Source organism: Mustela nivalis (assembly GCF_964662115.1).
Source record: "Mustela nivalis genome assembly, chromosome: 7".
Taxonomy (NCBI): domain Eukaryota; kingdom Metazoa; phylum Chordata; class Mammalia; order Carnivora; family Mustelidae; genus Mustela; species Mustela nivalis.
In genome coordinates, this window is record NC_139026.1 from 104,604,926 (window position 1) to 104,629,895 (window position 24,970).

The 24,970-nt window shown below is 48.4% G+C and overlaps 1 protein-coding gene across 3 annotated transcripts in view; it reads left to right on the top strand.

The window, feature by feature from the left end:
• The window catches only part of ANO2 (anoctamin 2), a 342,917-nt gene that overhangs the window by 64,407 nt on the left and 253,540 nt on the right, over window positions 1–24,970 (top strand). For all 3 annotated transcript variants that reach the window (XM_082742732.1, XM_082742731.1, XM_082742733.1), the window contains one exon: window positions 21,282–21,380. In XM_082742732.1, the coding sequence (XP_082598858.1) occupies window positions 21,282–21,380 (99 nt within the window). The remainder of the gene's footprint in view (window positions 1–21,281; window positions 21,381–24,970) is intronic.

Consider the following 24,970-nt stretch of genomic DNA (forward strand, 5'->3'; position numbering starts at 1 on the left):
CTGCTGTTTTGATTGTGTGAAGGTGAAATTATTAGTATGGACTGAGCCTCACTTGGGTTCTTAGGCCTGATCCTGGTGCTGCCTCCTTCCCTTTGTTCCCACCCTTGTACCTGGGAGCGGGGACTATGGATGGCTGTAATGTCAAGCCATATTTTCAAGGGAGAAAGATGGAAGGACACTGTTCTGTTCTTGCAGACCCAGACCCTCCACATTTGTGGTTTTGCCAGTGGTCCCACATTCAGTGTTCTCAGTGGCCATTTCCACTTTCTTCCCTCTGATCTGCTGTTAAGACTGACCTGAGTAGAACAGGATTAGCATTCTGCTTCAGGATAAAATCTTAGAAGGTACGCCTTTGCTCCCTGCTCCATTTTCCGTGGAAAACTGAAATCGTAATGAAGGTAATGAGTGGTGCGTTCCCCCAGGGCAGTGCAAGTCTCACTGTCATCTTCCCTGGCTTCTCTAAGTAACAAAATACAAAATACGTGTTTTCAGCAAGGTTGTGTGTCCATGTAGGATCCTGTGTAGGTCACTGTGGGAATCTGAAGTTCCGATGAATCTATCCATTTATCTGGGGATTGCTGTTTAGCTTTGTAGCTCTTGGGTACTTGGTTTTATACTGTGTGGACTGGGCTTAAGAGAAAGTCCCTGATGCTAATATTCGGGGCAGTCAAGTGTTTGGGGGCACAGGTACTATTATCTGGGCCTCATGCAAGGGCTGGTAATGCAGTGGGGAACAGAACTGGTCCCTGCCCAACCGGGAGGACATTAAAGTCACATAGACCCGAGTGTAAATCTTGATTACCTCACCTGTTTCTGTGTGGTCCTAAACAAGTCACTTAACCTTTTGGAGCCTCCATTTCTTCACTTACAATTATAGTGAGGATTATTCTCCTTCCCTTGTCGTCTCATTGGAAGTATTAGAGAGGACATCAAGCACACTGTGGTCGGCACAGTGTTGTCCCCTTAATAGAGACTCACAATGACTGCTGTTACAGTCGTGATTATAGTCAAATAAATATAAAACTTAAATTCTCTGGTCTGCTTTAGCTGACTGTAATTGCTAAAGTTTATAAGGCCTGTTCCCTAATACAGACTCTGCTCTCAGGGGTTTCCATGTATTTATGCACTAAATCCTTACAGTACTTTTATTCTTTTGTCGAAGGGGAGATGGAGGCCCATGGCAATTGAATAACTTGCCCAAGGTCACCTAGCTGGTGAATGGTTGGCGGCAGCCTTGGCCCCGGGCAGTCTGGCTTCATGGGCCATGTTGTACTTCCTCTCTGTGAAATGCTTAGCTTCCTAGTCTATCCAAGTTGGTAACTGTATTGTTTGTTCAGGCTGCCATAAAACATTACCCCTAACTCATCGGCTGGTGACAACAGGAGTTTATTCGCTCACAGTTCTGGGGGCCAGAGTCCACAGTCAAGGTGTCTGCAGGGTTGGTGACTTTTTTGGAGGGAGACTTGGCCTGTGGCCCTCTCCTGGCTTTGGTGGTCGCCAGCAGTCCATGGCTTTCCTTGGCTTGTGGCCGTGTCCCTCCAATCCCTACCCTGTCTCTGCACTGCCTTTTCCTCTCAGTGTCCCTTCCTCTTCTGCTTCGGCCACCAGTCATTGGATTTAGGGCCTGCCCCAGTACGGTAGGCCTTCATCCTCACTGATTGTATCTGCAGTGGCCTATGTCTGGGGATCGAGGTGGGCTCGAGGATCGAGGACGCTATTCACCCCACTACAGTACCCATTTGCTCTTTACTTTAAAATGGGAATTGATGGAGGAAGGTTTATTTACTGCCTTATTCCCAAAGGCCGGTGAAATAATTCAAATGATGCTCTGACCATCTAATCATATTTTAGAACGTGATTCTTTTTTTTAATATTTCAGTTACAGTTAGTTAACATACAGCGTAGTATTAGTTTCAGGCGTGCAATATAGTGACTCAGCCCTTCCTTACAACCCCTGGCGCTTGTTACAAGTGCCCTCCTTCATCCCCATCACCTCCCGGCGCATAACCCCTCCATTTGTTCTCTGTAGTTAAGGGGCTGTTTCTTGGATTGTGTAACGCCCCCCCATTTTTGTTTTGTGAAGGGCTGTGGCCAGTCAGTGGACTCAGAGGACACTTCCTTCTTTCTTAGGTAGCCGTGGCCCTGCCCAAGCTCTTGCCTCAGCCTTCTCTCTAGTCAAACACCTTCATCCATTTTTCACTGGCTGTGGCCTTGAGTTCTTCTACTTTTCTCCTGCCTTTCCTCTGAGTGGGCTCTGAATTATCTGTTCCCTCTGCCCTCTTGAAATACTTTGGTGAGAAGGAAGTCTTCCTCTCTGTCATTCTAGACGTGGTCTTGGTCACATCAGCTCTTGGTATCGAAGCCCTGGGACCGGTGCTGCATGCTGCAGTGATGTGGAGCCCGTCAGAGCCTGTCCGAGCTCAGTGTGATCATTTGTGAAGTGGGGATCCTCACACTCAGTCACAAGGGTGTCCTGAGTCAGATGGCCTGCGCCGGGGCCGGGTGGTCTTTCCTGCCTGTGCAGTGCCACGAAGCTGGTAGTGGTAGGTGTTGGGCATTATCTGCAGGTTCAGAGGAAAGCACTGGAAGCTCCCACAGATGTCTGCCCTCTGTGGTTGATCCCCAGCCCGGGAGGGCTAGCCGTCTGGGTGAGGGGGTGGAGGAATGGATCCAGGAGGCAGAGTGTCTGGTCCAGACTTTTGATCAGGAGGGGCGCCCTTTGATGTAGCAGAATGGAGTTGCCTCCGAGAGCCGTGCCGAGGCCAGCAGGAGCAGGCCAGCTTGCGCCCTCCCCCCGCCCCCCACCGCGTTCCCTGGCAGGCAGGCACGAACTTGTGTGGCTGGGTTTCGGCTCTAGGCCATCCTCCCCTTGGGGCTTGGCTGCATCTTGAGATCTCCCCAGCCTTTCCTGGTGGTCATCTCCCTTGGTCATGAGACGTACAACGTACGCCATCATATCAGAGTGTGATGGGACAAGCACTCCCTAGATCTATGTATGCAGCATATCTAAGGCACAGTATTAGACTAGGATTTAGCAGTTCAAGGACACAAAGCCAGCCTTCAAGTAGACAGTCGCAGTAACGGGAGAGGGACCAGGTGGAGGTGTGTCTGTCAGGAAGACCCGACCTAGATTAACGGTTGACTGCCTGTGGCCTGCAGACCAAATCCAGCTGGCCACCTATCTTTGTGAGTAAAACAGTGCTGGAGTTCGACTGCGCTCGCTCATTTATGTATCACCTGTGACTGCTTCTGCACATCTGCCGCAGGTTTGAGTAGCTGTGCCAAAGAACGTGTGGGCAGGACTTTAAAATATTGGCTATCTGCCCTTTTACAGAAAAAGCTTGCTGCCCCCGTCCTAGATGACAGGTCTGTAGGCAAGGGCTCTGAATAAGAAATAGACGTGAATTCTATCTCGGGACCTTCCAGGAGCTTGTTTGTGCACCTAACATGGGATTCAGAGAAAAGTGAGCTGGAGCAGCTGGCCCGGGCCCGGGCGGAGCTTTGGAGCTGTGAGTGAGCTTTTTGACCAGGAAGCAAGAGATCGAAAAGCAGGGCAGGTGGGCAGGAGGCGTGAAGCATTGTGAGAGAACGGTGCGCGCACGGAAGCACTTTCACAGGTGCCTACCCGGGACCAAGCAACGACAGGAGGGCATTGCGGGGACCTGCAGCCATGCTGTGGTGACGTAGGTCACTCAGTGTCAGGCATTCAAGCCATACGTGACCCTGGAGTTGGAAGGGTCCTTACCCATTTTCCACCCCCGCCGCTCACTGCATCTGTTGCACAAGTGAGGACAAGTGAAGGGAATGGAGGTGGCTCATGTAAGCTCACCCAGCCAGTGAACAGCAGGTCAGGTGCAAGTCATGGCTTCCTCTGCCGGGTGTGACCCGGGACACTGACCCTGTGACCTGGCTCTTCACAAGAATGGTCTAGGAAACTCAAGCTCTTCCCCGAGCAGCCCCTCTCTCTTAACTCTTCTGTGGCTCTCAGACTTTCAGTCCTTTTTTCTAGCCCCTTGGAAAGTTCCCCTACCTGAGGGCAGGGTCTGGGTAGGGCTTCTCTCTGTGAGACTTTCCACGGATGTGTGTGAAAGCCGTGAGCCTCGGGGCCTTCATCCCCGTCTTCTCACGAGCTCGGGGTTCAGTGGGCATCCCTAGGGTGGTGTGGGAGTGGGGCGATGTTCCTGCTCACAGCTGTAGCCGGTGTCACTGGGGCGGAGAGGGCCCTCAAAAGGCCTGCGAGGCTGTCACTGAGACCTGACTGGCTTGACAGCTCCCGACGCGGTTTGTCCCCCGTGCGCTGGCTACCGCAGAGCCTTTCCTCTGGAATGTTTTACCACCCCTGAACAAGGAGCTTCTTTCAGTGCTGAGTGTCTCCCAAGCAGCCGCATCAGCTCAGGGAGGACTCGGTCGGGACACCATGCATCTTCCATGATTGACAGAAACCCCCACTTGTCCTGATGTGTTGACGGGACTGCTGGAAGCGCAGCCGGCGATGACGCTAGCTCTTGGCCTGTCCCTAACTGACAGGACTTTCTCCTGCTCGACTCCAAGGGAGTCGAGCAGACTCCCCTTGGCTTCCCCCAGCATGCTGGACGGGTGCCAGCCACGGTCCTTCCAGGGAGGCAGAGACGGCCAGAGACGTGGACAGGGAGGGGAAGGCGGCAGGCATGCCGTGCGGACCGAGTTGGACAGGGTTTGCCCACGCAGTCCCAGATTTGTCTGTCATCGTACAGTAACATATAAGTTGTCCGGAGTCTGAGGCAGAGCTGGCTCAGCGGTGGAGCCAGAGAACACAGGCCGGAATTCTGGGGCCCAGGGACACCAGGTGTCATGAGAGAGACAAAGAAAATTTCTTTAGGTGCGTACAGGCAAAACCTGCACAGTTCTGACCCTGGCAGGGCCTGTACCCTCCTCAGTCCCCATCCCCTCTCTGTCATCCCCTTAGCAGGTCTTATTTCCTTAGAGCAGTAGAGAAGCTGGTCACACATGGTGGCCGTGGGGATCTGGCAAGGTTACCAAATACTGAGGAAAAGAAAAGACCCAAGTGTAAATCATACCCTGTCACCGAAGGAGGCGATGAGGCCATGCACTTGCTCCAGGCACGCCCATGGCCAGGGTTCCCCACAGTTCTGCCCATCGGCTATTCATGGTGGTCCCGTGGAGGGCGTCATTTCTTCCATTCTGTGGTCCAGGGCTCCCCCCAAATCATATAGAAGGACCAGTAGGTCCGTCAGCTTCTGGAGACTGTTACTTTCCATGTCTCCTCCCAGGACCATGGACACATCCTTTTCCTGGGGAAGCAGTATTTAGGAGGACTTCCCAGAGAACTGGCCCTCCCTGTGGGCAGAAATGAAGGTTTAGGTAGCATGATTTTTTCAAAAAATTGAGATAGAATTCTCAGACCATAAAAGATTCCTTTTTAAAGGGTACAGCTACGTTGTTTTCCTCTCCCCCCAACAGCCTCCTCGTGGGCCTCAGTGACCGCTCTGAGTCCCAGGCAGGAGGAAGCGTTCATGCCCCTGTCACGGTTCCGCTGAGTGGGACCAGATCTTCACCAGCCTTTCATGCCTCAAGGGGTTGCCTCCTCATTGACCGACGAACTTAGTCTCTGGGTGGTCTTGCTGTGTGGAATCTGGGATCAGACTGTGAGCCTCTTTAGGACATCCCGGGCCTGCCTGAGCTGCAAGGATGTGGGTTAAATGAGAGGTGAGCGAGGATGAGGGAGTGTTCAGGGTACAGACCCTTCTGAGCAACCCAGGGGCAGGTGGAGGGTCCTTTGGAGAGCTCTCTGAAACAGCTGGACATGGGGAGAGGGAGAACTGAAGACATATCTAATTCTGACCTCATTTTCCTAGACCTTGTGAAAGCTGGCAGCCATCCTGAGACTAGTCTCTGGACGGCTTCTCTGATTCTCTTGGTTGCAGGATGAATAAAATGAGCTCAGAAGGTTGTCTGTCTCTAACTTTCTCTGGTTTTAGAAACATCCATGAAACTCCTGAGCATGGCCTGTCGGCAGGGCTTATGAAGGACTCTAAGTGGATGTGTTGTGCTTTCTGGCCAGCCGTGGTCTCTTTGTGGGCTAAGACTTAGGGCTTCTAAGTCCTGGAGTCTTTCACGACCTACACATAGGCTCTGCGTTCCTCCATGGGTCCCGTTCATCCCAGGGAACTGTTTGGAGTGCTTACTATCCCGTAAGTACTGTGCCAGGTGACTTCATGCTTGATGAGCAAGCCATGGACCCAGTCTTCAAGAAATTATTGCTTCGTTTGATCCTTTAACAAATACAGGTATTCCCAAGAGGTGTTCTGCTTTGGCCTACTGGTCACTAACAACTTGTGTAGATGACTCTTCTAGATTATATTCTGGAGAGCAGGTTTTGCTCCAGGGCCCTAGAAAGGACATTAAGTGCCTCTGTCCTCTTTCTGCTGGTTTTCCTGTGGGTCAGCATCCAGGGTTAAGATGGGTGCCACAGCCAGTCCATATGGCATCTTTGTGCCAATTAGGAAAAGGTCTTCCTTCCTCAAGATACTTTATTTCCATTTTTTATTTTTTAAATTTTTTTTCTTAAAGATTTTATTTTATTTATTTGACAGATAGAGATTACAAGTAGGCAGAGAGGCAGGCAGAGAGAGAAGGGGAAGTAGGCTCCCTGCTGAGCAGAGAGCCCGATGGGGCTCTCGATCCCAGGATGCTGAGATCATGACCTGAGCCGAAGGCAGAGGCTTTAACCCTCTGAGCCACCCAGGCGCCTTTTTATTTCCATTTTATTTATTTTTTTCAAAAGATTTTATTTATTTATTTGACAGAGAAGAGATCACAAGCAGGCAGAGAGGCAGGCAGAGAGAGAGAGGAGGACGCAGGCTCCCTGCTGAGCAGAGAGTCTGATGCGGGGCTCCATCCCAGGACCCTGAGATCATGACCTGAGCCGAAGGTAGTGGCTTAACCCACTGAGCCACCCAGGCGCCCCTTTATTTCCATTTTAAAAAATTGTTTTAATAGGATGATTTTTATTAAATCAAAACAATTTACTGCCATGTGTCAGGAAACTGTGGACTCTAATATAACTTCTCTGTGATTGGGACCCTCTTAATGTGACATCCTTGTGCAGTACATGACGTGCACAACTGCACAGGACCAGTTTGGGTAGGGTGAGTACTAGAGTTTAATAAGTATTTTTGCTGGCTGATGTCTGCTGCATTTTTCATCCAGGAGAGACGTGCCTCATCCTGATTTGTACCTTTGATCCTTTCAAGTTTTAGAATATGAGAGCAGAGATGGGAGCCTTGGGGAAAGAAGACAGAAGAAGTATAGCTCTGTTTAGGCAGTAATAGTTTCTGTGACTCTGTGCTCTCACTTACACCTGGGAGGAAGAAGGCTTTGCAGCCCATCAGTTTACTTTTGTGGTGGAATGACTGAAAGGCCAGTGCTTTGAGATGAATTGCTAAGAAAACTCCCAGCTTTCATAAAGTCAAAGATCTTTCAGTGTAGGCAGACCTGTTGAGTTCAACCTTATCATTTTATAGGGAAGCAGAAGGCAGAGGCCAGGGAGGCTCAGGTGTGACATCCCAAAGGTACCCCAGATGGGAAGGAAGTGCAGGGCTGGCACCAGGACCTGGGGCTCTGTGTCATCAGCTCGTGCCCCGTTTCTCCCCCTGCTCACTGTCAGCAGTGCTGGAACAGTGTAGGTCCACGTCAGCAGGAGGGACCAGAAGAGACCATGGGCTTTCTTTCTGCAGAGACCTCACAATCGTGGCATATCCTATTGGCTTGGGATAGAATGAAACTGCTATGCAGAGAAACACCTCCATCCCTGCTTCTCGGAGGGGGATTTTTCAGCACGGGTTGGTCTTTTACTTCCCTCCTGTTGTCCCCGATGCCAAAGTAGGCGAAGCCTCAAAGCCATTTTTGTGTTGGCTTCTTTTGTCCTTTAAAACACGCATGTTTAGTGAGAATGGGGGTATTCATGGATTCAGTGAGGGGCTCCCGCCTTTCTTCTAAGAGCCTGACTTGACAATGGCCCCAGCAGTAGCTTCTCTGTGGTGCCTTGCTTTTATTCCCAGAGAAGGAGTTCTACCTCATTCTCCCAATTAGTGTTGAGTGTAATAATTAATTATGAGGTTTTGAGCTAAAAGGGGCAAATAGCTCAGGGAAACCCCTGTAGTTTTGAGAAGCCACAGCCTGCATTTCGGCCAAATCGGAAGAGTCATTGTCAACAGGGGGAGGGGCATGTGTCTGCTTCATCGTGTTTCCCAGACCCATCATTCGTCCTCTTTACCCTGGACCCTGAGTGACCTCTGGTTTGTGCTCTGGCCTGAATACGGGTTGAACAGACCACATGTGTTTGATTCCAGGACACCCTGTGGTAGGCTAACTGCCCCAGCACACAGGGCCTTGAGATAAAGACAGAGAAGCCTCAGAAATAATCTCAACCCATAAAGGGTGAAGGAGAGAAATTCTTCTCTTTGTTGTGTTGTTTGAGGTGATGTCACTCCCTTCTCCCACTGTGTTGAAAACCTACTAGGGGCTGAGCCCATGGTGATGCCAGGAGGAGCCAGTGAGCTCCAGAGCTGGGTCTCTGTGACCCTGGAGGTAGAGAAATCAGAGACAGTGCTACGTGTCCCAGATGAGTGGTCAGTGAGGAGACGGGTCTCACTCACTTTAGGAGCCCGGAAGGGCTTCTTAGAGAAGGTGTGACTCGAGCTTGCATGGAGGACTGTCTTTGAAGATTATTTATTTATTTATTGATTGATTGATTTGACAGACAGAGATCACAAGTAGGCAGAGAAGCAGGCAGAGAGAGAGGAGGAAGCAGATTCCCTGCTGAGCAGAGAGCCTGATGTGGGGCTCCATCCCAGGACCCTGGGATCATGACCTGAACCAAAGGTAGAGGCTTTAACCCACTGAGCCACCCAGGCACCCAGGACTGTCTTTGGAACTGAGCCTCGGAGAATGCCTCGTGGCCCGGCCGGGTTCGACTCAGGGCACCAGCTCCTTCTCCGTGTGGCCTAGTGTGCAACTTCTGTCCGTATCTCGTCACTCACCTCTTACTGCCCATTCTCCCACTTGCCACCTGTCACCGCGGCCCCCAAGTCCTCATCTCCCAGCCTTCTTCCAGCTCCCCGCTCAGTGTCTTTGTTCCTGATTATTCCCCCCAGTTAGTTGCTTGCATTCTTCTGCATTGAATCTCATTTTGTTATTTCCTGTCCCATATTTCTTAAACTCCCCAGGTCCCTTCTCATTTATTTCCCCATCCTCTCTGTTGCTGTTTGCAGCGCCGCCTACTTTGTTATCATCTGTGGATTTAATTAGCAGAGCTGATGATCCTTGTCTTCCCCACCAGAGGAGGCTGCGGGGCAGGATGGGCGGTCTCAGGCAGGGCCAGCTTGATGGCAGCGTGCGTGTGCACAGAGTCACGGCTGTGGAAAAGCTGGTTTTGGCTGCATGGAGGGGACATGTTCCAAACTGGGCTCTCGCTTCATATAGAGGAAAAAAATGCCCCAGGAGCCAGGTTTTTCTGGGAAAAAAGGGAGGATGCTGGAAACTGGATTGCATAAACCCCCTCCATTCAAATTCCTCAGGCCCTTAGACACCATCTGCAGAATCCAATTACTGTTAGCATGGAGCACCTATAATGCGCCAGGTGTGGTGCTAGGCTCCTTCCTTACATCATTGCTGGTCTTCTCAAGTGCTCTGTGGGGTCACTGCTGCTGAGGATTATTATTTTTCTGTTTCACCAACCAGGAAAGTGTGGTCCAGAGAAACTACATACCATGTCCATGGTCACACAGGGGTGTAATGGAAGAGCTGGGATTTTAGGTCATGTCTCTCTGAACTCCTCCTTAAATGTATCCTGCTTCTCAGGGACCCCATATCCTTCATCCCCTGGCCCCCAAACCACTTTAGGCTGATGGATTATTTTCACAGCCCTCTTGGCGGGTGGGCTAATTCTGGTTTTTTTGGGAAGCCCACAAAGTAATCAACTCTTCTTTTTAATCATCATAGTGATGACTCTTTTCCTGAAGGTCCCTCCTCAGCAACTCAATATCAGATCCAAGGTCTAGATCTTAGCTAATTTAACAGCATTTACTCACAAGTAATTTCTTTAAGCTCCCCCTTATTATCGCTCAAGTCTGGGTCTGGTGGGGTGGGGACAGGAAATGGTGAGATAATTGCTTTTATGTCTGGTCTAATACATCTGCGGGCAGCACATGGGTTTGCACCTGTAGGTCCCTGAGCTCTAGGGTACTGATTCTTGGTGGAGCACTGGATATTTCAGGAAGAAGAATTTTCCTTGTGTGGGACTTTCCAAAACATTGAAGCGTATTTGATATCCCTTCCTCCGTCCACTAAATGACCACGGTGCTCCCCAGTCATTGTGACGATCAGAAGCTTTCACCCACTCCCAGGGGGGCGGGTACAACCCTTGTAGTTTGCATCCAGGTGACACAGAGATCATCTTAGCACTGAAGATGGCTGGTGAAGTTCTGGTCCTCCGAAGTTCGACCAGGACTGCCCCTTGAAATGTTTGGTTTGAGGAAGGGGATCTTTAGCTGAATAAAGCATAGTGTTGTAGCGGGTTTTATAGCTTCTTGGTACATGTTCAGAATCTACCTGCCTCCCTATAAAAGACCTCTCTTAGGAAGGCTGAATGGCCACTAGAATAAAGAGCCAGAGCCTCGCTTTTAAGAAATCTGCTTCCTCTGACCTGCAGAAGGTCACAGTGGCACCTGGGAGGCTTGCTCCTTTATTCTTTTGACCACAACCTAGACCAGCTGTGGAGCAGGGGGACAGTCCCTGCCCATCTATTGTATTTTTTAGGCTCACTGGCCATTGGGAGGATGTTCCCAGCTTGAGCTCTGCTGAGAAAGGAGGAAAGCATTTCCTCAGGGGGTACTCTTGTTACTTTTTATCCCATCGAAGAGCTCATAAGTGTAGGTACAGGGTTGATCCATCCAGGTTGCTGTTTTGTGAAGTTCATGGGCAGCGGTAGCATGGAGGGGGCAGAGTGGCCAGCACAGACCACATCTCCGCCCTCTGGCTCCCTGGCTTCTACCTGCTTTAGGCAGGCTGGGCTCCACACGCCACACACATTCCTCCTTGCACCTTTATCTGCCTATCCCTCTTCTCCCTGCCAGCCACAGCCCTGTCAGGGCTGTCGGTCCCATCCTACAGTGTTCATAGTACAGCTCACAGTCCCTGTCCTCCCATGGCATCCCTTTCTGGCTCCTCTAGCCCAGACTCAGCTCTTCTACTGATTTCTAAGATCAGGGAGAACTCTGGGTTGTGTGGACAGAAAACCCAACTCAAACCAGCTTGAACGACAAAGGGAATTTATGAGCTCATGCGATCAAAAAGCCCATAAGTAAATTTGGTGAATCTCGATCCAGCAGCTCAAATGATGTCCCCAAGGACTCCCTATTTCTCCCCTGTTCTGTTTAACCTTCTGCAGGTTCTACTTCTGTTGACTCAGTGGTCCCTTGGCTGACCCAGGTCTTCCCTTTATGGAGACAAATGACGGTCACTCTTCTCCCCAGAGTTCTGGCAGAAAGGGAAAGCTGCTTTCTCCCGAATCCCTGGCCAACATTTCTACAACGTCTTATTGGTTCTGACTGCATTACAGACCGATTCCAGAACCAATTGTTTTGGCCAAGAGGAGGGATACGCTGATTGGCTCAGGCTAACTGGGCTTAATTCTGGAGGTGGTGGTAGGGTCAGTTCCACTGAAGTCGTAGGCAGAGATCCAGGAGAAGTAATTCTCTCTGAGCAAAATCTGGCAATTATTGACGAGTGAAAGGCAAGAATCCTATGAACATTCACTAGTTGTCCTGTCCTTTTGGACATTTCTTACCCCTGGTCACGATGTTGTTCATCTGGTTCATGTGTTAGATATCATTCATCAGGTTTCCAAAAAGAGTCTGAAAGCTGTGTGTGTGATGGTATAGTAACATATTTCTTCTGTATGCCCTTAACTCTTAGTACATTGCTGAACACACCGTTGTTGCCCAATAAAGACTTGTTGAATTGAAATATGTTGAGATGATTGAATCATAGGAAATAGTGGAGTTATTCCCTGGGGGAGAAGTGAGTCATGGCTAAGAGAAGAGAGGGCACATCTTTGGGAGGAAGAGGGGTTAATTAATGATAGCCTGAAGGTTTTATACAAATGTCTTCAGGAGGGGAGAAAAGTATCAAAATCAAAGAAGCACATAAGTTTTGAGTTAGGAGGGATATTAGTAATGGTGTACTTGTATAGGTAGTAGAGACTTTTAAATGCCTGGAAATGCTTCTCTTTGAGTGGGACATTTATCACAGGGGCCAAAGGAAGGAAGGAGGCACTGGGTACGGCTGCCTGAAGGTCTGATGGCTGTTGGATGTAGTGGTACTCACTGCTGATCTGTGGGGTGACCCTAGGATTGACTGTCTGATCTGGGGCATTTCTGATGATGCTATGGTGCTCTATGGGGTTGGATGATGAGGTAAGAGAAGTAAACTGCAACTCTTCCAGCTCACCCAGGACCTGTGGATCGTCCTTGGTCTGCATATGTGTCAGTCACCAACGGCAGCCCTGTTGTCCACCTCTCCACATCTGCCCCCCCTTCCTCTGGGCATTGAAATGCTCACAGAGTCCTGCTAGGGGTGAGTGGGAAGCCCACATAGGGCTGAGAGCTAGCCTTCTGCAGCATCTGATTCCACTTGCGAGATGTCGACTGTCCAAAATACTTATGCTGTGATGAATAGGGAAGGCCAACATTTTCCTCTGGTCTTTGTCATAGTTTATGTGTGACCTCTTCCCCTTTGTCAGGGGCTGGCCCTGTGCACCTGAAGCCTGGTCCTCATCCCTCCTAACCTTCCTTAGTTTGGAGAGAGGCCCTGTCCTTTCTGCCAACATCTTAAGGGCTTATGGATTTTTATCCTCTATTTTTGCAGAAATTTGTTCCCTGGCTCATTGGTTCTATTTAGCTTGTTACTTTATACATTACAGATTCCCAAGACAAACATTCTCTTGTATCTTTGACCTCACTTGTTACTGTTGAGGGATGTGTCAGGAACTATTGCTGTGCTGGGCTTAGCTGTGCTTTCTCTTAAGTCGGACCCAAGAAGCCTGGTAGGATCCCCATGGAGGTCAAGGCCGTACGTTCTGTGATCCAAAGGCAGGAGCAGGCTCTGTCCTTTGAGTACCAGTACCTTTGAGTTCTGGTACTCCTTTGAGTACCAGAGATTCAGCAGTGGCTGTCCCCGAGTTCGCTCTCAAGAAAATCCTTTTTGTTTATACATGATAGTTTGCAGAATATTTATGTAATCTCGTCTACTTCTGAGCTACCGTGGGATCAGTATTAACTTCTGAATATTTATTTATTAACTAAAAACTAACATGGCATATTGTTAACCAAATAGCCTATTCATGTAACAGATTTTAATGAAAAATGAGGATCTTTTCCAAAAGAAAAAAATTATGAAAAATGTGGCATTGTTTTAGGTTTTTCCTCTAACTTTCCTGTAACTAATGGGTGATAAACTGCAACTATTCAAAGCATTGGGGCTGTTGAGCTCTGACTGACGTCTGTACATGCCTGCGAAGCATCGTCAGGATGGAGGTAACGGAAATACGTAGGCCTGAGAGAGTCTGTGGGTGTCTTTGTACTGTTTGTCCTTTTGTCCTCCGGGTGGTATTACTTATTACGGTTATTTTAACATTGTCTCTGACTTTCAAGACCTTGGTGACGCGTCATGAATGGCGTAGCCTGTAAGTGATAGAGCCAGGCTCCCAGGCTGGGTCCTGAGGCCCGAGTACCCACGGCCTTCCCACGGCGTGTCATATATGGTGAAGATTTGCTCTCTTGTCTTCTGCAGGATTTTTGAAGTAGAATGAAGCCCAGAGAACAGTTAGTCCTGCTCTGTACGTGCGGCTCTCTTTCCAGGGTGCAGTGCCGCCCTTGGTGGCCTCTGTGCCGGGACTGGCAGGAGGAAAGGGCTCTCTCACCCCCTGGTGTGTAAGAGGATCTGACTCTTCAGTTTTCCTGGGTTTGTCCTCACTACTTCATCTCCACCTGGGCTTTGAGTGGAGGTTTTCTGGAGGTTCCTGTCTGGAGTGCAGGGTTAGGTGATACATAGAGTCGACACTTCGGTGTGGGTCCAGAGATAATTGCTTCTGGGAACCTGTCCATTTTGGTAGGTTCCTCCCAAAGGATCCTCCCAGCCCTGAGTGTCCTCCCCTGCCAGGAACTTTGGTGATGACTATTTGCTTTGAGAAAAGGACAAGATGGGCTGAATTTTCATTTCTGCAGGACCCTGGCTAGGTTGTCCTGAGTCTTTGGTTGAGGATTAGATAAAGCCTTTCCTATAAGAGGGGACATGCCTTGGATATTTTGGGGGGGTTTCTGGGACAGGGTGCAGTAGGCAGTTGGTCCTGCCCTCTGCCTCTGCTGACCCATCCCCACCTTGGCCTGGAGAGGCTAGGGTTCAAGAGGAGGTTCCCTTGCTGTCACCCAGGGCCTCCCAGATGATCTGAGAATGTGGGAGTCACTGAGGGCTTCTGTCACTCTCGCTGTGGGACCGTGTGCCAATCCCAGGTAACTAAGGTTGGTGATACCTTAGGTGAGCCTGGCCCTGCTTTGTCCCTGTCTGTTGTCCACATGCTCATCTCCCCACCCTTCCTCTGACTGCCCTTTTCCTGGGCCACAATGTGCTGCTGCTGATGTTCTCAGCTCACAGCAGGGCCCGGGACCAGAGTACACTCAGGCGTCTGGGGTCAGTGTTGAGGCGGCTTGGCAGGCCTGTGTGGGAAGGCGGCTTGTGGAGTATCGGTTTCCAGTGTTTGGCTGGGGCTGCCTCCCATTCATTCTCATCTCTCTGGAGGGAGGACGTGGTCTTGTAAAGCCACATGCAGTCTTTGGATAACAACAGCAAGACATAAACAACACGGAGAGCACCAGGAGCGCTTGGCCCTTAGTCCCTGCCAAGGACCCTGACAAGTGGCTGGAACACTGGAGAGGGGTTGCTGGGGGTGCAGTTTCCTCCCATCACTGCTTTTCCTCCATCCCTCATTTACCTACTCTCCTGTAAAGGGAGAGGCTGCAGGATTGCCCTCCGATGAACTGGGCGCCCTCAGGGACGTGCGGTGCTGTCCCGCTCAGGCACTGTGGGACTGGCCCCGGTGTCAGGAAACCTGGATTTCTTTCCTGGCTCTGCTGCTCACTAGCTGCGTGTCCACGTCCAAGCAGCTGAGCCTCCTGCATTCTAGGTCTTCATTTGTTATTTGAGGAAGGTATATTAGCTATCTTTGGAGGCTTCTTTATGTCCAGAGTCCTTTGGTCAAATCAGTTCGTTCTTCTGACATTCACCACGCTCATTGGTGGGCTCTGCTTTGAGCTGTCTGTGTGGGGAAGCTGAATGGTACCGTGGAAAGCTGATGCTTGGCAAGTACAGATACCAAAGGCTTTTATAGTTGAAGTCCCTTTTATTTTCCAAGGTACCCCTGGTTCTTCTCCTTAATGCTGCAACACCCTTTAAGGCTATAAGGCAGAGAGTTCTAGGTATATGCAGTTCTAGCTCTGTACAGATTGCGTTTTGCGAGCACCAGAATGAATGTGTGCATGTGGGTTAGGCCTCCAGGAAAGGGAGTAGTGGTCTGGAAACACAGTGAAGACCAGAGGCTACTGGTGGGAACAGAGAGGCCCTCTTGCAAGGCCTTCATAAGGTTCCTGGTCAGATGGAATCTCGAATCACTTCCGTTGTTAACAGGAGAAACAGATTGAGAGATGACACTTAAGAGTAGTTGAACTATTCTCTTGAAATAGAACTAGATTTAAATGTGGCTGGCCAAAGGTCACCAATTGCTTTCTGCGCCGTGGTAGCCAATTTTTAGAAATTATTCACAGGCTCCAAGCAGAACTGACTAGGCATCTGTGCCTATTGGAGTTATACTACATACTTACTGAGTTTATACTATATGCCAGTTCTGTGTCGCCTGCTGAGGACAAATTTGTCACCAAGAGAGACACGTGCTTCGTCCTCCTAGAGCTGAAGGTCTAGTCAGGAAAAGAAGCACTAGATACCAAGTAGTAGCGATGGCACTAGTGGCCAGTGCTATGGAGGAGAAGGACGGGAGCCAGGCAGGCAAGAGGGGGACCAGGCATCATCCAGGGTTCAGAAAAGGCCTCCTGGAGATGTGATGATAAAGGTGAGAAGCGGTTATGAGTTGGCTGGGTCTGAGGGCAAGAGGGGACTTTGCAGGGGAGGAAACAGAGTGTGAGGAGGTTCTGAAGTGGGACACGGGCTGGGGCTGTTGGAAACCCCTGGGAAGGGCTGTGTGGCTGGAGTCCAGGGAGGGGTCAGAGGAGCTGGTGTGTTAAAGAAGGTGCCTGTGATCAGGCCTGCTGTCGAGGTGACTTTAGAAAGGAAGGAAGGAAGGAAGGAGAGGATGGGACACTGGCTGACTAGGCAGAGCACAGGTGCACAGGGGACCCGACTTGGCTTTGTGAATTCTGGGTTCCACTGATTTAGTTTGTGGTGAGCAGGTCTAGGAAACCAGCTGACAGCACCTCTTAAAGGAGACTGAGAGAGCTGAAAGTCAGGTTATGACTGAGGAGTACATATCCATGGGGATACCCTCCAACCCCCCCATGGATGCCTCCAAGTATGAATGGTACTGAACCCTACAGGTACCGTTCTTGTTTTATCTATACTTGCTTTTCATTTCCTCGACCAGAATGCCTGCATCCTCTTCTCGGGTATCTTTTCTTGACACCCAGGAGATGGAGACACAGAATCTGTAGGGTTTTATGAAGATAGAATCATGGTGAAAGCAGTCGCACAGTTTTGTGAGGCATTTCAGCTGAGCAGGAGAGATTTTTCTGCTCCGTTGTCTATTTCACATTTCTTGGGACTGGCAGAGTTGCGTCCCCAACACGGATGTGTTTGTGCTTGCTTGAAGAAATCTTTAGGCACTGTTTCCTTTGTCTGATGACCAGAACCAAATGACATGTGACCATTCCTTTTCTATGGATTTAAATTCTAGTTGCCTGATAAGGTGTGGGAGCCCCTCTAGTCACATGGGTAACACATTTATAAAATCTCTTCTAGAGATGGGGCCATATGCTCTACTAGGCCATCTCTTACCTACTTTATGTTGAATTTCATGTCGGTTTCAGAAAGTCCTGTTTTCTGCCCTTATCCTCAATGTCTGGAGATGTGCTCTATTTTGAACCTGTGAATTTCCTTTAGGACACATGGGACATTTTGAAAATCCTGTTGATAATTTTAAAAGTTCAAGGGTAGTGAAGGATTGTGTAGTCACTGTTGTAACGGGAACTGGTGTTCCCTGAGTCTTTCTGTTGACGGCAGGAATTCAAGGAGGACCTCCTCTGTGTCCAGCCCCGTGCTAGGTGCTGGAGGAGCTGGTTGTCCCTGCAGTCATTTCGGTTGGGTGGAGCACATCCGCACAGTCATGGCTAACCTCTCCCCTGGCCCACAGTCCAGGCCCTGTGGCAGGGACTTCGCAGAAACCTTCTCTCCAATCCTCACAACAGCCCTGCAGTTTTTCTCATCCATATTTAGATAAAGAAACTGAGGCTCATTTGGTTCAGTGCCTTGTCCGTCATCCTACAGCTATAAAATCCAGGATTCAGATCTGAATCTGTTTTTATCTGGAGCCCACACTCTTTCCACTCCCCTGCTCTGCCAGAGAGAATCTGAATACGGGAAGAATGGATGGTAGTTGGGCCTAGAGAAGAAGGAAACTTCTTCCCCCCCCCCCCCCCCCCCCTTTAAAGCCTGATCTGCGTTTCCCTTCAATTTTAGATTCCTGGGTTAGTAGAAAGAGCTTCCGTACTGGGCGATGGTTCTGCTCAGGGGTTTTCAAGCATTTGATTTTTCCTGGGAGACCTAGCTAACATTTCACGTCAGCTAGTGGACTTTCTTTTTACGAGAGGGCAACAATGTCGCACGGATTGACAGGGCCGTGGCTGGGTGTTAGTGCCACACCAACTGCACTCCAGCTTTAATCTTCATTTACTACAAGTCCTGCTTGAGAAGAACACAGGAGAAATATGCTTTGCTGGAGGGAACTAGCCAAGAGGTCAGGCTGCCGTTAATAGACCCTCTCAAGTCACAGTCTGTTGTGACACTCTGAGGTTAGGACCCAGATTTTCTCTTGGTACTTTGCTCTTTCTGGCCTTGACTTTGACTTTCAAGGTCTGATGTGCTTGGCTCCACGTTCTAGGCAACTGATCTGGGGAAGGGAGGACAATGGAGGGGCAAAGGGCACCCCTTTGCTGTCTTTGAAGAGTGTTGCCAGCAGCTGCTTCATGACACTTCCTCCCATACCACACGGCTTAGAAATCAGTGTTTGGTTATGCCTAACCATACAGGGAGATACAGACTTGATTCTGGATGGCCATATACTTAGCTTTAAGTGGATGAAGGGGATGGCTGTCAGGGGATGGATGGTGATCTGCCATCAAGGCCGTGGACTCAGACCCTTAACCTTCTCAACCCTCCCTCAAACTTGGAACATCTGCAGCCACTTAATGAACATTCAATATATACTTGCACTACCAATTATAGGTAAAGTTTTTTTTAAGAAAAACATTCATCACAATTTAAAAGCAAGGACAAAACATCATATATTAAAATCAGCAAGAGTCATGATTTCATCTCCAGGAGAAAGATGGTACCGTTTGCCATCTTTCACTAAAAACATTTTTACTGGGGCCACAATGGAGGGCTGGGGTCACAGGTCAGCTTCCCAGATGGTTTCCTTTCTTACTTTCCATTTTCACTAAATTAGAGAAGCTTAAATTACAGTTAGGAGTAGCAGCAAGTGATGGATGGCTCCATCTAGTAACCTGGGACATTATAACCACAGACAGACGTAGGAATCGAGGAGATTCCTTGCTGAAAGCCACTTCCGGTGTTTCGGCACAACGATGTCATCCTTGGAAGCTGGAAGGTTGAGTGTTTCATCTTAGGACTGCCTCATAGAGTCCTTATCCATCTTTTGATTGGATTTTAGTCCAAAAAGTGTGTCTTTATGTTCCGTTTCAGCCCTTGGAGGTGGTTTGTGTCTCTGCCTGGTAATATGTTCGGTCTGATAAGAAAATCATCAGGTAGAGCATGTACTGCTTGGGTCTAAATAGCTTTTTTTTTCCCTATCACAATATTTATGTAACTTTGGACCAACGATTTAGATTTTCCCTGCCTTGATTTCCTCAACTGTAAAATGGAGTAGGCGACAGTACCTGCTGACAGCCTGGCCCTGAATATCCTTTGTGCTAAAGTACAGGACTGTCTTGCTCTGTCCTTGTTCCTGACACACACTCAGTATATGCACATCACGATTATTGTTATTATTTTCAGGTGTTTGCAGACTCTCCAAGACTTTCATACTATAGTTAAGTCTTCCTGTAAAATCTTCATTTCTTCTTCCCTCTTCTTCCTTATAAATTGTAACCTTTCATCCCCAAAGTGGGGGGGGGGTAGGTTCTGGATGTTGAATTAATGAACAGATTGTGGGACTGCCATGTAGAGTTGTAGAGATGGTCTTCACTTGCATTATGAGCTCCGTAAATAGCTGTTTATCTTACTTATTGCCATGGTCCACATACTTCTGTGGGGGGAATGTGGTCCTCTGGTTTCCTACCTATTCTTCTGTCCAGAGCATTGGAGAAGCAGATGGTCAGGCCTGCATGTGGCTGGCTGCCACTGTTACCTTCAACACCAAATCAAGACCAGAGGGTGATTGTTGAACACATTCATTCATTCATTTTTTTTTTTTTTAAGATTTATTTATTTGAGAGTGACAGCATGAGTGGGAGGGGCAGAGGGAGAGGGAGAGAGACAGTCTCAGACTCCACGCTGAGCATGCAGCGGGGCTCCATCTTGCAACCTGAGATCATGACCTGAGCTGAAACCAAGAGTTGGAAGCTTGACCCACTACAACACCCTGGGGGCCCCGAACATGCTCATTCCGCGAATGAAGTTGGAGAATGATTTTTGAAGGGAATACCTGCTTTTACGTGAGTGGTAACACCTTTGCTGCACGCAGAGTTGGTGTCTTCTCAATACTGCTCTCTGTGATTCCTGCTTCACAAAATACGTGGGAATTCAGTAGAAACCTCGGGGGCTAGAGGGCCAGTGGAACAAGAAGCTGCGAGTGTTCTCTCTGCAGAGCACATGCACTAGGACTGGGTTCCCACGCTGCCCCTCGGCTGCACGCTGATGTCTGGGGCAGGCTGGTCCACCAGCATCTTCCCGCCCTGGGACCCGGGGCCTGTGTGATCTCCACAGCCATGTGATGATGAAGTAATGGTGTCCTTGGCTTGTTCCGCTCTTTCTGTGAACTCTGCAGGTTTGTAATGAATTCTGCAGGTGGTATTCATTACACCTTTCTTGAGAATGGGGTTTTTGCCCATTTTTCTGACTTGTTTTGGTTTCATCTCATTCTTTAGGACAAAACTAATTGAATGAATGTCAGTAGTAGTTGTTTTCTTTCTGTGCTTGTTTTGAAAAGAATTTGAGGTTTTATTTGAAGATGGGGAGAAATTGACACCTTCTTGTCATAATCTGGCCAGTATTTTATCACAGGCACTGTGATGAGGATTACTGAGTCAATAAGACCCGATTTTCAAGGGCTCATCGCTGCATTTCCTTTTCTTTCCATTTTGGGTGCATTCACGACACTCACAGAATCACTTACGCAGGGACATGGACGTAGATTTATAATCTGTGTTCACGCTGGAGCCCTGTTCGTGATTTATGTTTATGATGTCGTTTTTCATTGTTCTACCTTACTGTTTATGTCATACCTTTTGGGCTTCGTGAACCACTTTTGTTGTTTCGGCTATGACATAGCACAGTAGGAACACATGCAAATTTAACAATGAACAGTGACACTATGTGAACAGGACGAGTGTCTGGCTTTTTGTCGCACGCCAGCAAAGGTGACTCCTCTCACTGCTCGGAAAAGTGTAATAGATTTCTGCGAAAATCATAATTGCTTACATTTCCAGTCTGGGGACAGGCTCTTTTAAATTCTTCTTTCCCTCTGAAGCCATGAAGCCTCCAAGGACCATACTTTGGGAGCAGTACTCTGTGGTTTTTCATGAGAGCCTTTCTGGAACAGAGCTGGTGAAGGGGATATGGGCAGGAGGGGACTGGGTCTTGGTGAAGTTTCAAGAGAACAAACACCAGGTCAGGGCTTCTAGTTTGGGAGAGGTGGGAGACAGGAATTTAAGCTATGTCCTTCTAAGTGTTTCCATTTCTTTTTCCTTTGTACCTTACAGAATAAAAGCCAGGGATTCGTCTTTGTCCGGATACACGCCCCGTGGCAGGTGCTGGCCAGAGAGGCGGAGTTCTTGAAGATCAAAGTCCCCACCAAGAAAGTATGAGGATGTTTCTTCTGGGTTTGGGGGCCTCCTGAGGGCTGGCTGGATGGGAATAGTGTGGGGACAAGGCCAGGGTTTGAGGGATGAGGGCTTGTGGAGTTGAAATTGCACTTGCCTCCCCAGGAACCCTAAGTATGGGGCAGTGCTGTGGGTAGGGTGGGGAAGAAAATTGGGGTGCAGAGAGGGGCTGGGAAATCCCTTTACCTCGGAGCTCTGCCTGGGATGTGCTTCATGAGAAGCCAGATATGGCCCTGGTCCAGCTTCTTGGTTTCTCTGTTATACCACTCTCTCTCTCTTCTTGGTGTTCCAACACTGCCAAGCATTTTTTTCTTTTTCTTTTTCTTTTTTTTCTTTCTTTTCTTTTCTTTTTTTTTTTTTTTTACCAAATTTAACAATGAGAGCGACAGCAAGCCTTGCTCATTGGGTCAGCAGCATGCAAGGTTGTGACCCTGCCACTAAGTACTGCATGGTGGTGGCTTCCTCTGGTTTCTTCTGTAGGACAGAAGATTCTTAATCAGGAGAGTTGATAAAAAATATCATCTGGGGAATGTTTTTAAAATGTTTATGCCGGTGTCCCACCTCTTGGATTTTGATTCAGGTGGTTCATATGGAATGAGGTTCTGGCATCAGTATTGTGGGAAAAACAAAACAAAACAAACATATCTCTAGTAGGTTCTAATGCATATTTGAGTTGAGAACCACACGGTTCAGATGATTTTTCAGGTTCTTTTCAGCCAACATAGGTTATGTATGATTTCAGAATCTCCCCAGGGAATTTCTAGGTGAGTGTTCTTGTATAACAAAATTTAGCAAACACTTCTAAAGAGAAAGGAAAAGTGTCCATGGATTTACCCTTCTTTTGTTTTTATTAGGCATTTTAGGGGAAAAGGGTAGTTATGGACCTTGGCCATTTGTGATGTCTGTCGGAAGGGTCCTGGGGTGGATGTTACTCTGGTTTAACGATGGGTGATTTACAGATGATATCTCTCTCTGTCTCTCTCTCTTTCTCTTTCTCTGATTCTTTGTCTCTGTGTCTTCCTGTCATTCACACACACACACCCACACCCACACCCACAGTGCTTTATAAGCGGTGACCTAGCTCTGCAGAGATTGTTTTCCTCATTCCAACCACCATCACCGTGATTCCCACCCCCATCATGAACAGAACTCCATGTCTGTTGCCTGTGGCATCACCACTGCATTAGCTGCCTTCTCATCACTGTCTGCACTATCATTACCATGCTCACAGTCAGCAACACCACTTTGATGAGCATCTCATGGGCTATGTTTATACCATTGTCACGACCAGCAGATCTACTATCTCCATCAGAATTCACTCACTGACTACCAACGTGTGGGCCACCATCATGAATGGCCTACTCAAGAAGCTCAAGAAGCGTGAAGTCTGTGGGTTCTGTTTTTATAGGTTTATTAAGACAGACGATACCTTCATGGCAGGTGGACAAATGACTATCAAACAGTGAACACATGCAGATGTGACTATCAGCTACAGACCTTCTGCCAATAAAAAATAAATGTTTTGGGGTCACCTGCCTGAGTGTCTTGTTTTCATAAGGACCACACCAGGGTCTTCTCCCCTTCAGGGGCCCTGCTGTGTGGTCTTCTAGTTTTGGACCTCCTCCTCCTAAGACCATTGTTCCCATGCAGGCGTCATGGTGTGGCCCCCCACTCCTCCTCCACTGATCTTCTCCTCGACTCATCCCCAGTATCAGTCTTGGATGGAGGCTTTTGCTTCTCTCTGGTGGTGTCCTAACCTGGCCAACCCTTTCACTTTTCTTTCTTCTGCTTCTAACTTCAATATATTTCTTCTCTTTTCTTTGGTTTATGTGAGTATCAAACGTTCTCTTAATCTCATTCTATTTGTATCTTGCTTCTTGTGTTTTATCTTTGCTGGCTGATCCTTGGAAAGAAGGTGAGTGAAACTCTAGTGCCCATGCTATGGCTTCTGTCTCCCAGGACGCCCTTATAGCAGGAAAGCTAGAGGCACAGAAAAAGTATGTATCCTTCTCTTCCCGCTTATGTCTTTCTTCTTTGCTCGCCTTCCTAACCTTCTTCCCTTCCCCTTCCACCTCTCTCTCCTGATGCCTTTTCCTAGCCCCCTTCTCTGTTTTTGGGACATCCTACCATGCCTCTCATTGCTCAGTCACTTTCTTCTCCTCTTCGTTCCCAGACTTAGCCCCTGTATAGTGCCAATCCCTAGTCTCTGCTTATCCTTTCACAGGCTCATAGCTTTGAGAGTATAGATCTGCTTAAATGACCTATTTCCCACAGAGTTATGTGCCCCCAGACACTAGTCTACTGGGACTACTTATAGTTTAGGTGGTGCCTGCACTTGGATTTGTAGATGGGATGGAGGGCAAGGACATATTGCAGTGCAGCCATTTGTCTTTTTTTTTTTCCATTTTAAAAACAATTCAAATATATTTGATATAGCCTTGTGTAAATTTAAGAACTACAGCCTGTAAATTTGGTACACTTATGTGTGTGTGTGTGTTTGTTTTTTTTAAGATTTTATTTATTTATTTGTCAGAGAGCGAGCGAGAGCGAGCACAGGCAGACAGAGTGGAAGGCAGAGTCGGAGAAGCAGGCTCCCCGCGGAGCAAGGAGCCCGATGCGGGACTCGATCCCAGGATGCTGGGATCATGACCTGAGCCGAAGGCAGCTGCTTAACCAACTGAGCCACCCAGGCGTCCCTACACTTATGTATTGTAATATGATTACCATTGTAGTAATAATTAGCACCTCTGTTATACAATTATGCTTTTTAGTTGGAATAATTAAGTTCTAATCTCTTAGTGAGTTTGATGACTATAATTCAACTTCATTGTCTGTATTTGCTGTACTGTGCATTAGATCTCTGGCGCTTATTTCCTACTCATTGCAAGTAGGAACCCTTAAGCCCCATCTGTCTTATCCCTCCAGTGCCACTCTCCCCACCCTCCGCCCATTTCCTGGTAACCACTCTTTCACTTTCCGTTTTTACAGGTTTGGCTTCTTAGGTTCCACAGATCAGTGCTAGTACACAGTACATTTTTTCCCTCTAACTTACTCTCACTTAGCATCGCATGCTCAAGGTTCCTTCGTGTTGCCAATGGCCGGATGTCCTTGTTTCTCATGGCTGAGTGAGATTCCGCGGTGCCCACATACCACATCTTCTTTATCCATTCATCCGTGGATGGGCAGTTGGGCTGTTCCCACCTCACCCCACTTCCTTTTCCTTTTGGAGGTGTAGAGTGGCAGACACTAGGCTAGACGAGTCCTCAGAAGCCCAGACTTGTCACCTTGGTTCTGCACATATTTGCTGTGTGGGACTTGCGACTTGGGCATGTTGCTTCCTCTTTCGGAACCCTAGTTCCTCATCTGTGATATGGGCATGATAATGCCTGCCCTATTTTTCTTAGAACTTTGTTCTTTAAAAAAAATTTTTTTTTTTTTAATTTGTCTGAGAGAGAAAAAAAGAACAAGCAGGGGGAGGGAGTATCAGTAAAGAGAGAGAAGCAGACTCCCTGTTGAGCAGGGAGCCCAATGCGGAGTTCGATCCCAGGACCCCAGGATCATGACCTGAG